Source organism: Pteropus alecto, unplaced genomic scaffold, assembly GCF_000325575.1.
Source record: "Pteropus alecto unplaced genomic scaffold, ASM32557v1 scaffold156, whole genome shotgun sequence".
Lineage (NCBI taxonomy): Eukaryota > Metazoa > Chordata > Mammalia > Chiroptera > Pteropodidae > Pteropus > Pteropus alecto.
In genome coordinates this window covers 3,754,642-3,767,201 of record NW_006437746.1, presented here as the reverse complement: position 1 = coordinate 3,767,201, position 12,560 = coordinate 3,754,642, and the positions used below count along the sequence as shown (strand labels likewise).

Below are 12,560 nucleotides of genomic sequence, written 5' to 3'. Positions count from 1 at the left end.
CATTCCTGGATTTTCATATTTTCAACACTGATGCGCGTTCTGACTTTTAAGCAAGCACAGTCTCGCTACACAGAATATAGTTTCTGCACAACCTCACTGACTCCAGGTGTTGCCCTGGCTGACATTTATGTTCTCTATCACTCACTGAAGTCAACTCCGTGCTCCTTTAGTTACCTAGCCTGATCTGTGAGATACAGCCAGGTGTATTTTGAAATCCACCTTAAATCAATACTGAACCATTAAAACACCTGCAAACACAGTGAACTCCAATCGATTTTGCCCAGTGCTTCCCTCACGAAAGTTATCTATCTGGCAACAAACATCACCGAATGAGCCATTCCAAACGTGAGAATTTCCCCAGCTGGCCAAGGGTTAAACACTAGGATTAATCTTTTTGTGTTTGAGTGATTCATGGGAAGCTTTTAGAAAGCATTTTAGAAATGCATACCATGACACAATTATAAACATGAATCAGCCGTGTCCACAAGGGTCAATTCTGAAGTGACGGTGAATGCCCATCATTTTTGCCTTCTCTCCCTCCTCCTCTTGGCCATTAAGCTCTTGGAAGTATAGGAGACAATGGGCTCCAGCTGGAGATTCTCGAGGCAGTATCGTCCTGATTTTGAGTTTATCGGCTCTGCTCTGAAACACAGCAGCTGTGGTACCTACTGCCTACCTACCGTCCCACCTCCTGTGCCAAACCTCTCATCTCATCTTCCTCTTCCCTTGTATCCCCTTTCCCCTTAACTCCCTGGGACTCTGCACGCGATGCCAATCCCTTCCAGATCACATCCCCGATTGGCATGCTTGTCTCCTGGCCAAGGTATCACTCCTCAGGCCTTTGGCCACTGTCCATCGCTGTCCTTGCGTCTTTCTCCTGCAGGGCTGCTTTTACACTGTCGAGACCTTTTCTGAATACACTGTCATGCAGCTTCAGCTTCCAGAAGGCTGATAAACTATATAATTTAGGGTATTGATCTTCTCAAGGTCTATTAGCTTTTTTTCTTGACAAAAGTATGTTTAATTAAAGAACATCACGCAGATCTTATTAAAGGATCTAATTCTCAAAATCGATCTTGCTCCATTCCATCCAGAATGCGCCTAAATTTGGACTGAGTCCGAGGGAAGGTGGAAGGTAATCAAGGCTACTGCCACCACCTTCCGAAGCCAGGGGTGGAGTGGGACAGGCCGTCTGTGCACAGAGTGTCCTTCAGTACGCTTCCTGAAAACGAGGCCATGCCGCAAACCTAGCTCAGGTGGGTGAATTCGCATTATCTATCACCAGCTGCCACAGACTCACGGAGACGGCCACAGACGCACGGTCCCCTAGAATGTCCCAGCATAACGCAGCATCATTTTCTCTACAACCACAGAAAAAAAATTTTTTTTTTAACCACGGAAGTGAAATTAATGTTCTCCCAAGCAGAGGTCTTTATATTCGTTTCTATGGCTGAAAATACTTTTGTGAGAGCAAGAGCAGAATCCTTTTGCGGTGAAAATGAACATTTTGATGGACAGTGCTTGTTAACAACAAAAGTCTTAAATACCCTGGCTACAGTTAGTAATGGTCTACTACGATTCTTGCCCTAAATGTTCATTTATACAGCATACAGAAGAACCGAATTTAAGGGTTCACGCTATCTTTTATGTTCTTTTTTTTTTTAAGTTACAACAATGTTGTTAGAGGAAACGTATTAATATGTGTTATTTTGGTTAAATATGCTTTATGATGTGTTTAGTGCAGTCTTTCTAATGTCAATTAACTTTCTAAAGTTCATTTGAAAAGTTTATATTTTGAAATAAACCCTAGAAATAGAAAGCTGACACCAACATGTTTTATGTTTTCATGCCAATTTGAAAACAGCCATCCAATAAAAGGAAAGCAACGTGGAAAAAATACCTTGGATTAGGACTAACCCTGATCTTCAAACAATGTACCAGTTTTTGAATTCAGTTTATGATGTTTTTCTTAAGATTATGACATTTTCATGGTGACTTAAAAAATTAATATGCCAAAAACATTTAAGTCAACAACTAGCAACAAGAACAGTCTTTCTAAATGAAAATCCAAAAAATAATCTACACTATTCTTCCCTAATACCTGTCCACGGATGGGCTGCCTTAGATTTAGCCAGGAAGCTTTAGAATTTTTTTTTACTTCCTCTTTTCCCGATTTAAACACCATGATAACTCCAGGTAACTGCAGGCACGCTCGGGTGGGCATTTATTGAGCACCTACTCTGTGTCAAGCACCATTCCAGGCTCTTCCAAGCATTCACTCATTTAATCCTTGTAACAACCTATGAAGCAAGCAGAAAAGGCACATGGCGGGCAGAACAACTGTACCCCAGTGACATCTACATCCTAATCCCCAGAACTAGCAAATATGTTACCTATGTGAAATGGTTAAGTGAAGGATCTCGAGATGGAGAGATTAACCTGAATTATACAGGTGGACTCAATGTAACGACAAAGGCCCTTACAGGAGAAAGAAGGAGGCAGAAGGGTCAGAGAAGGAGACGAGACAGAAGCACAGGTCAGAGAGATTTCAGGATGCTACGCTCTTGCTTTGAAGATGGAGAGGGGTCAAAAGTGAAGGGACACAGGCAGCTTCCAGAAGCTGGAAGAGGCCAGGAAACATCCTCCTCTAGAGCCTCCTGGAAGAAGGCAGCCCGACAGCTTGACCGTATCCCATCAAGACCCATTTCGTGGACTTGTGACGTCCAGAACTGTAAGACAACACATTCGTGGTGTTTTAAGAGACCAAACTGTAGTCATTTGTTACAGCAGCAGCTACAGGAAACTAATACAGGTTGTTTCCATGACAGAAGTAGTTAAGGGAAAACTGGAATGTGTTAAGGGAAAGAAGTAGTTAAGGGAAAACTGGAATGTGTTAACACATTCCCCAGGGGCATGCGTACTGGGGGTCTGAGGAGTGTCACGATGATCTGGAAACAACTGAGGAGAGGCATCTGCAGCTAGCAGGATGGCTGTGCCTCTGCAATGGGACCCTCCCCCGTCTGCCCTCTCATCTTTAGAAACGTTATTCAGCTCCTAAGATACTGTGATCGGCTTTGGACCCGATCCACCGGCAATGAGGTCAAGTCTATTTGGGTTTGATATGCTGTATAATTGAGGCAGCAAGAACAAATCCCGAGTGCAGAGACAGAGAAGCAAGGGTCCTATAAAGGATTATACAATATTCAAGAGTGCAAATTAAACAGACAGTAAGTAGATACCAAAATAAAGCGTCCTATAAAGGAATGTTGCACAGCACACATGAGGGTCCCATGTGAGAAATGTTTGCACTATTACATTAACATGTCCCATCATTTCATATCCCATGCACATAAAATAAACAGTAATCACACAGCCGAAAACAGGTAACAAAGGACAATCCAATACAACTCTTGACACTCTGCAAAGAACTGTTCGCTCCTCCCTGTAGTCCACCTGCAGTTCGCCTCTGCTTTGCTGCGGCTCTTGCATGTCTTGAAACCTGGATTTGTGTTTCTCCTCCTTGCTGTCACTTGACATACGTCATGCAGCTCATGATACTTCCCTCCCTCTGCCTGATTCCAGTCTGGAAACCCTTTCGGATATAATTACTGTCCACCTGGAGCAACGGGGGCTCTTCTGGAAATGTCCGGGAGGCTAGTAGGTTAACACTAAATCTGCTGAATGGAGTGGGAACCTCTGATGATTTTCCCACTGATTCTCTTCCTACCCTTTTGCCTCTGAATGTTGAATGATACCGTTAAGAAAAATTACCCCAGACTTAGAAAAAGACGAAGTTATTTTACGACCCAGCCAGGGTGTAAAGGGAGAGGTTCACTGGTAGAAAACTCAGAGCGAGGCCAAGGATTTCTGGCTGAGAGTTATGCAAAGGGCTCCTAGGCAGTGACAATGCAAACGATCTGTTTCATAGAAAAGACAGCCCGAAAAGTTAGGTTTATCGCTTGTAGGACATTAAGCCGTTTTGATTTTATTGGCGAATTCATTTCAGCATTCCTTTGACTCTATACATCTCTATTCCTTGAAATCTCATTTGAACTGATCTTGACCTATCACTGGTTCTCTCACTAATTAATGAGCTGAATAAAATCTTTGACACGTGTTCACTTTGTATTTGCATGGAAGCCACGTTTCTAACTTCCGAAAGTGATGCTTTAACAATACAAGGTGGTCTGTTGCAGTCAGAAACTCTGGCAGGAATTCTCGTCTCCCACCAGTCCTCACCTGATGGAGCTCTGGACATAGGAATGACTGTGTTTTTCAAAGTTAAACTGACCCACGAGACTCTGCATTAGATTAATATGACTTGGTTCCACAAAGTTCTCACTCTCGATTCATCTCAAATTTTAATGGGGACTCAATACTTTCCTTGGGGAAGAAAAAAACTTAACGTAATATTTTAAACAACTTTTTATTTTTCTTAATTTAAAGGTGAGATCGGGGGTAGGGGTTATTTTCTTTGTATAGTGGGTCCATAAAACTCTGGGGATCCCTGAGGCCCTTTCGAGGGGTCAAAACTATTCTCATTAAAATAACAAGGTGCTATTGCCCTTTTCACTGTGTTCACATCTGCACTGAGAGTGCAAGAGCAATGGTGGGTAAGACTGCTGGTCCTCGGCGCCCACCAAGGCGGTGGCAGCAAACTGCACCCATGGTCACTGGGGTCTTCACCACTGAGCACTCACGGATAAGGGCTGCGGGGTGGGGAAGCCAGCTTCACTAAGAAAGGCCTTAAGGAAGCAGTAAAATTTATTGATTTTATGAAATCTTAATCCTTGAGAATGCATCCTTTTAATATTTTCTGTGACGGAACAGAAAGCAGGCATAAAGAACTGCTGTTGCATAGCAAAGTATGAACATTGTCTTGACAAAAAGCACTAATACAACTGTTTGTGAGCTGAATTAGCCACATTTTTTCATGTAATTATATTTTTATACTAAAGAATGACAATAAATTTTGGTTATTCAGACAGGTACGTGGCACACATTTTCTCAAAAATATATAAAGTGAACTCCAAGGAAAACAACTGATGGCATCTGTTGTCAATGATAAAAATTTGAACTTTCAAGTGAAAATTAGAATTATGGAAAATTTGTATCTGCCTACCATGAGTTCGCAGCTTCCCAAAACTTAAAGACTCTTATGATGATATTGCACAATAAAATAAGTAGATTTGTAAGATGTGCATAACTCATGGAATCAGTATTTTCCAAATGACCAAGCATGATGTTACAAAAGTATGCATAGGTTAAAAAAAAAAAAAAAATCCATTCAAAGTGCAAGACAGACCGATACATTTGAGTAAAACAGAGTACACAAAATTCATTGATGTTTCAGATTCAACACTGCAACTAATCTTTAAGAAACCACACTTGTTGAGTTTGGGTATAGTATCAAAGAATATTCATAATTAAGTGAAATGGTTATTAAAATACTCCTTCACTTTTTTTTTTTTTTGGTAAGTTCTGTTTATCACTTTTTCTGGTGTTCACGATTACAATTTTAATTTTGGCATATTATCTTTAGACAGCTCAGCTGACCCTCTGCCACATGCTATGAGATGCTCAGCACGCCCAGCTTTTTTTTTTTTTTTTGGTAAGTTCTGTTTATTACTTTTTCTGGTGTTTACCATTACAACTTTAATTTTGGCATATTATCTTTAGACAGTTCAGCTGACCCTCTGCCACGTGATATGAGATGCTCAGCACACTGACAGCCTTCCTCCCACCCTGACCCCTCTTCCAGTTTCTGCTATTTTTATTTTTGCTATTTTGTTATCTTTCGTTACCTTTCTAACTTAAAAAAAAAAAAGATGTAAGTCTCGAATTTTTCATCTATGGCCCCTTGCTAGAAAAGATGAAGGGAATTTCTCACACTTGCTTCTATTTCTCTTCCCCAATTTCCCCTCCCGATTTTTGTTAGCTATATTATCTTTATGTTGTCAAGGTTTAAGATATTTTTGCTTTAGTCTGAAATTCAAGTTGAGCCTTCTGCATTTGTCTCTATATTGACTCTAAAACTTTTCACACTTAGAACGTAATGATTATGTAAGTACTGTTCATTATAAGAGCAAGCAGTGTGATGTGAGCCATGGAAAAGTAAATGTAATTCTACGTTGTTAAATCCCTCTGGTCAAAGCAGACTGTCTCCAGCATAAAGGTACAAATTTCCTACCTGTTAATTCTGAATTTTTTATTTTATTTTATTATTATCTTTTTTTTAGGCGAGGCAATCCTTGGTTGACCTCACAGATTGCAAGGACCTTGTCAGCTTACAATCCCTTATTTTTTAAATTTTTTATGCCTACGGCACCTGGTCTTCCTAGGTGGTCTCTCATCCAAGTACTAACCAGGTCCGACCTCTTAGCTTCCGAGATCAGACGGGATCAGGCTTGTTCAGGGTGGCATGGCCGTAGACTTGAATTTTTAAGACCAGTGTTGTCTGGTAGAACATTCTGTGGTGATGGAAATGTTCTCTATCTGTGTTGTCCACACTAGCTACTAGAACATGAATGTGCCTTGTGTGACCGATGACCTGAATCTTTAATATTAATTAATCTTAATTGCTTTAAAGTTAAATATCAACAACCACGTGCCATCAGTGGCTAAAGTCCTGGGCAGTTCAGTTCCAGGCTACACTATGATACTCTTTCCTTCATCTTCCACCATCTAAGGCTTAGCTCCTATTATTGAGCTCCTGCCATAACAAACATCTCCATTTCTTGGGAGACAACTATGTACAGGCACTGTGATATTCTTCAAACATTATCTCCCCCTTCCCAAGACCCTGCAGGGATGATGTTACCACCCCACTTAACAGATGAGAGACCAGGATTCCTGGAGGTTGTTACCATGATTCCTGGAAGTTAAGTTAATTACCCACGGTTCCCAGAGGTCAAGTTACCCATGATTCCTGGAGGTTAAGTTACCCATGATTCCTGGAGGTTAAGTTACCCATGATTCCTAGAGGTTAAGTTACCCAGCAGACACACAGCTGGGAGAGATAGCTGAGCTAGGCTTTGAGAAGCCCATGTTCCTACTATGCTTCCTCCTTGATCTCAGGACAGGAGCCAGACACTGTGTTATGTGCTGGGAATTCAAGGGTGAAAGACCCAAGCCCTGTCCTGGAGGTACCAAATGAAGCCAAGCAGTGGTTACTTTCTGGGTCTGCTGTGATTGCTTTCGTGAAATAGAGGTAGTATTAATTTTCACAGCTACTGTGCAAACAGGGTCTATATGTTTATTTAACAATGATGTGTTCTAAGAAGATGGAGAAAACTTATAGAATTTTTAAAGTGTGGCTAACTTTAACTTACCTCCTTTTGATAGGCTAGTCCAGCTTCATAGAGTTTAATAAAGAGGTACTGAGTCCATTTGTAGTAATCTGGCAAACACGTAGTTATTTCCTATCAAAGGGAAGAGGGGAAATCATGCATAAGCCATTGTAAATATTGCTCCTCCCGCCACGCATTATATGTATCAGTCTTGCAATTCATTTTGAGAAGCAATCATTTTACCAGCTGCAAAAATTTTATCAACTTACGATATTTTCTATCAATTGGTAAAGCGAGGGGAGAAACAATTTGTTCTGGGAAGAAAGATGTTATTGAAATGTTGCCCCCACCTTCCCAGGGAATGTTTAATGATGAGAAAATAAATTTGAAGTCTTCTGTACACCCCATCCCTCCACTCATGCAGGTAACAGGTGAATCACATTGTACAAAATTGAATCTTACTATTTTTGTCACCACAAACATTTTGGGGACCATGAAGCAAATTCATGACTGTCATTCATTTAGAAAGCAATCATAAAATTCAGAAGGAATCTTTGCCTGCTTCCATACAATCCTCATCTGAAACAAACCTTGTGTTTCTACCTATAACTGGGGCCTCATAGCTCATTTAGACTCATTATACCCCATCTATCCCATTGTGTGAATTGGACTGGTGTCTAGAAGACCCATGAAAAACATTATCATATATTAAACTTAGTGAGAAATCACCTAGCTTGCATTTCCAAGCTTAACGCAAAGGTTCCCCAAATGTATTTTCTGCCCTGAAAACATCTGCTATAGAATCTTTAAATATAAGTTATTGATAACTAACCTATAAGGTTTACCATTGATAAAGTCGAGTGAGCGTAAAGACTTCTACTTTTCTAGGGCTCATCTTCACAAAATAGCTAATGTAGAAACGGATGCAGGACAGGGGACGTTCCAAATGGTCCCATTTGTTTTGGACTTTTGATAGAAGGCACACTCCTATAGAAAGTGCGAACAACTCAGCCTTTCTTCAGATGACTAAGTGAAGAGAGAACTTAAAACCAGGATGGGAGGGCAAGTGTGGCAGGAGCTGAGCAAGGGGTCAGGGCAAGTCCTGGTGCTCCAAATGAGCTGTTTCTCTTATGTAAGATTCTTATGTATTATGTCCTTTTATGTGCTGCTTTATAAAAATAGCAGAGTAACAACCAGTAGAAAACAAAGAACTCTGATCACCAGTTCCGCTCCTCCCTGCTGCAAGCAAGGCAGAGAGTGAATAGCCAGCCAGTCTAACGGCTTTGCCCACATTGTAGCTGTCCCCTGCCGGGCCGGCCCCAGGCAGTGCTGGAGCTGTGATTCTGAGCCACGTGCACGACATAGCCTGTACCAGCTCCCAAGGCTCCATGAACACCAAGTCTGCAGGGGTGTTGTGCGCAAAGCACTTTACCAGCTCAAGAAGCGGACCAGCACAGTGTGGGTGGGCTTGCTCCCCAAAACCTCCCAATTCATCCTCATCCCATCATTTCCTCACCAGCTACCCCACCCCCTGCAGGCCTGGCACAGAACTCATTTTCCTCAGTTTTCCAGACAAGCAACGAAGAACTTGCATTACTAACAAAATCACCCTAAAATTATTTATAAATGAAGAATGAACTGAATAGACGTAGGAACTCCTGCATGTGGAATCAAATTTGTATCCCTCATGTAGGTTTCACAAACTAAATTCAAATTACATTGATCCACAAGATGAACTGGGATAGGGGGTGGGAATGGGGGTAGGAGGAATGAGAGAAAAATGTTCCCAGACCTTGTTATTGTGGATATGCTTGTTTTTCAAAAGTCTTATTTATTAGAGGTTTAAAAAAAACATGTGAAGCACACATGAGAAAATGACAGTTGTTAAATTTGGAGCGTGAGAGTTCTCTTTTCTCTATTTTTGTGTATATTTAAGTTTTTCATAATAAAACATCAAAATACTTCTTTAAAATTGTTTTCTTTTTTCAAAATACTTCTAATGAATATATGTCTATATTATATGTATGGATGCACGCACGCATGCATGCATGTATGTACGTATGTATTTTCTCAGCCCTGAATCTGCTTCTGTAGATTGAGAGTAAAAATTACACAGCAATGGAACAGCAATATCTTCATTTAGGTTTATGGTTTTGGCAATCGCTTTACCTAAAATAGAAGCAAGATGATGATCCAGTCAGGAAAAAAAAAAAAAAGATCGTTATCCAACCAAGCATTAGTCTACTTTCAGTCAAACGTGAATGCAAAGTGCATTCTCTCTGAAGTGTCAGCTCTGAGGTGAGTGGAGGGTGGGGACTGCAGGCCCCCTTCCTTCACCTTGCCTTCAGACTTGGGTCTGACTTGTGTTATTTATACTGGGTTTCTACATACGTCATATGAAGAAAGGTGCCCTCAGCTGCTAAGAGTCCATGATGAAAACCACCGCTCCAGGATCTCTAGTGCCTTCCCCACCGTGGAGGAGATAATGTTCCACGACGTGACCACTGCTGTACAAAGGCGTCACTTTTATTATATCCCCCTGAGCTCTAGAAAGCGCAATCTAGCAGCCAAGAGACCAGATTTACGCAGCTGGGACCTCAACTGGCATCATTCTTCCACACTGCAATTTCACATTCTACCTGGTTTTTAGCATGAAAAATATTTTGCACATTCACAGCCAAACACAGGGCCCAAAACAGACGGTGAGCGCCTTCAGAATACAAGTGGGGCTCAGAACACCAAGACCCTTTGAGACCTGCCACCCACACCTCGGACTGCGCAAATTAATAATAATAACTACGCCAGCCTTGCCAGGAGATCCTGCAGCACAGTGAATGGGCAATGACGAAACGCAAGGAGGCGGAGCTGCAGAGGCCTGCTCTACTGCCCTTGACTAACACAGCACTCGGTCTGCGAAGGAAGACTCACGGCACTCGGTCACCTCGTGTGGACCTCCCTGAGGTCCCCTCAGGCTAGCACCCTTTGCTCCAGGAAGAGGGTATGAGACAGAGTGATCGAAGGAAAAGAATCTACTTTGGAGCCATTTAACGTGGCTTCAAGTCCTTGCATCATCATTGGCTTTGTGGTCACAGCCAAGGGTCCCCATGCAGAAAACAGGGGTAACGAAGCAGATCTGAGAGGGCTCTCAGGAGGACGAATTCAATAACGCATGTGAAGCACGCGCAGGGCACACAGGCGGCATCAACGATGCTACCTCCCCTGGCCTGGCTCAGAGCGTGTTACAGGAGGAGCGAGGCTGGCTTCATTGTCACACCCCTTGGAGGTGGGCCGATGCCCCTGCCAGGCTACTGGGACAAGGCGAAAGGGAGAGGCAGAGGACTGCAGTAAAGGTAGCTCACTGTCACCATCCCTTACTGTCACCATCCCTTACTGTCACCATCCCTTACTGTCACCATCCCTTACCAAATGTTCGCTTTCTGACTAAAAGGAGATGGTGTTTATAAGGAAAAGACCAAAACAAATGACCCAGGTAGAGAAATCCATGCAAGGGCGCCCCGGGTCACCTCTGGTGACCACCCGCCGCGGGGAGGGCCGGCTGGGAGGCCTCCTGCCCAGTTTCTGCCCCGGCAGGATTTAGCTGCGTCTTCGTTTCTTCATCCTGCTGCACGTTGACAGTCATCGGTCCCAGATCGCAGCACTGCTGACATCACTCGGAGCCACGTGCATTTCATCTGCATCGCACCCCCACGATTATTTAGGGTAGCTATCAGGACATAACAAAAGAAAACGGACAAAAACCTGAGGCGACGTGTTTATCAGGCCGGGCTCTCCGCAGTCCTGTACACTGGAAAACACACACAGTGAGGAGGGGGCGTGGCTACCACGCGTCACGCTTCCCAGCGACGAGGCTTCGCCTCCCCTTCTCCTGTCTCGCCATGAGCATGAGCCACCTGCCTTCCACACGATCCATCTTGGAAGCAGAGAAGTGCTCACGTGCCTTTTTAAGAAATGATCTTTTGTAACATGCATGCTTGTCATTTGCTTTTTACTGCAAGGGAAGCGTATGATAATGATCTTGTTCTTTAGTCCATCCCAGGTTCTCTAATTCTAAAAGGAAGAGGTTTTAAAAGCACAGCTCAAAGGCCAGAGAAATCGGCCCCAGGATTCATGTTGTGCAGCTTAGAAAAAATATATACATCTAGTCTGTGACAGATGTTCCTCGCTGGTGACTGTTCACAGCTCTGGTCCACAGCTCTGTGCACCTGCTGTGTTGGAAGAAGGAAGGAGCTTATGAGGAAATCTGCTGGATTAGGACACTCATGGCCACCCCTGCACAGAGTCCTCTAAACACTCAGCTTGGTTGCACGTTGGAATGGAGCTTTAAAAGCAGCTGATGCCTGGGTCTCACCACGCCACCTGAAATGTCACATGCAGCCAAGGTTGGGGAGCGCTGCAGAGAGGTTCCCCTCAAACACACTGTCCTCTCAAACACTGCATGGGAGATGGGGTCCTGTCCTGCCCTTGGATTTCCACAGAACTTAATAAATTCTTCATAGAGCCTAGCATGCTGGGGGCGGGGAGGGAGGGGAAGCCAACGTATAAACAACACTGGGCTGCCTCAGAAGGACATCACTGGCTCTGCCATGGACTTGCTGGTGACCTTGGACATATGGGTCATCTCTCCAGACCCACTTTCCTCATCTGGGAACTAGGATGCTGTAGCTACTGTGAGGATCGTGGGATCTGAAGAGGGTTGTTAGCTTGCCTTTCCAACACTGTTTGGCCCAGTATGGGTATACAGCAGGTGCTCAGTAAATCCTCATTAAAAGCAACAAATACATCAAAATGCAGGTGGTCAGGTGCTACTATATTTAAAAAACAATGCCTTGAGAGCCCTTCCTCATTTCCTTAACTACAACAGGTTTTCCAAAAATGTTCTTGGGACCAGAATCTACTTTCTTCACTCTAAATGTTGTCAAACATGAATGGGGTCACGTGAGAATTGCCGCCCCGATTCACGCCGCACAGAGCGCTTTAAGAAACGCGTGTGCCGAACCTCCCAACGCCCAAAGGCAGATGAAGAAGAATTGCGTTTGTCCCCATCAGCAACTTCCACATCACAAACGAACGATGGCTTGTTAAGAGAAGACTCACTTCTGAAACTGAGATCAGTTTCTCAACTTCCTAGCATAAGGCTGGTTCAGAATTCTATGTTTCTCCCCATTTAATGCATCGATGAGAAAACATTCACTGCAGATCTACTGCCCAGTCCTAAGAGACTCACTCATCAGCTAGACGTGCAGAGAACAA

General features: G+C 43.2%; 1 protein-coding gene and 1 pseudogene across 3 annotated transcripts in view; both read right to left on the bottom strand.

The window, feature by feature from the left end:
* LARS2 (leucyl-tRNA synthetase 2, mitochondrial) overlaps positions 1-12,560 on the bottom strand; it is a 123,524-nt gene that overhangs the window by 72,718 nt on the left and 38,246 nt on the right. For all 3 annotated transcript variants that reach the window (XM_015591742.2, XM_006914855.3, XM_015591743.2), the window contains one exon: positions 7,332-7,421. In XM_015591742.2, the coding sequence (XP_015447228.1) occupies positions 7,332-7,421 (90 nt within the window). The remainder of the gene's footprint in view (positions 1-7,331; positions 7,422-12,560) is intronic.
* On the bottom strand, positions 6,317-6,433 carry LOC112482114 (annotated as a pseudogene).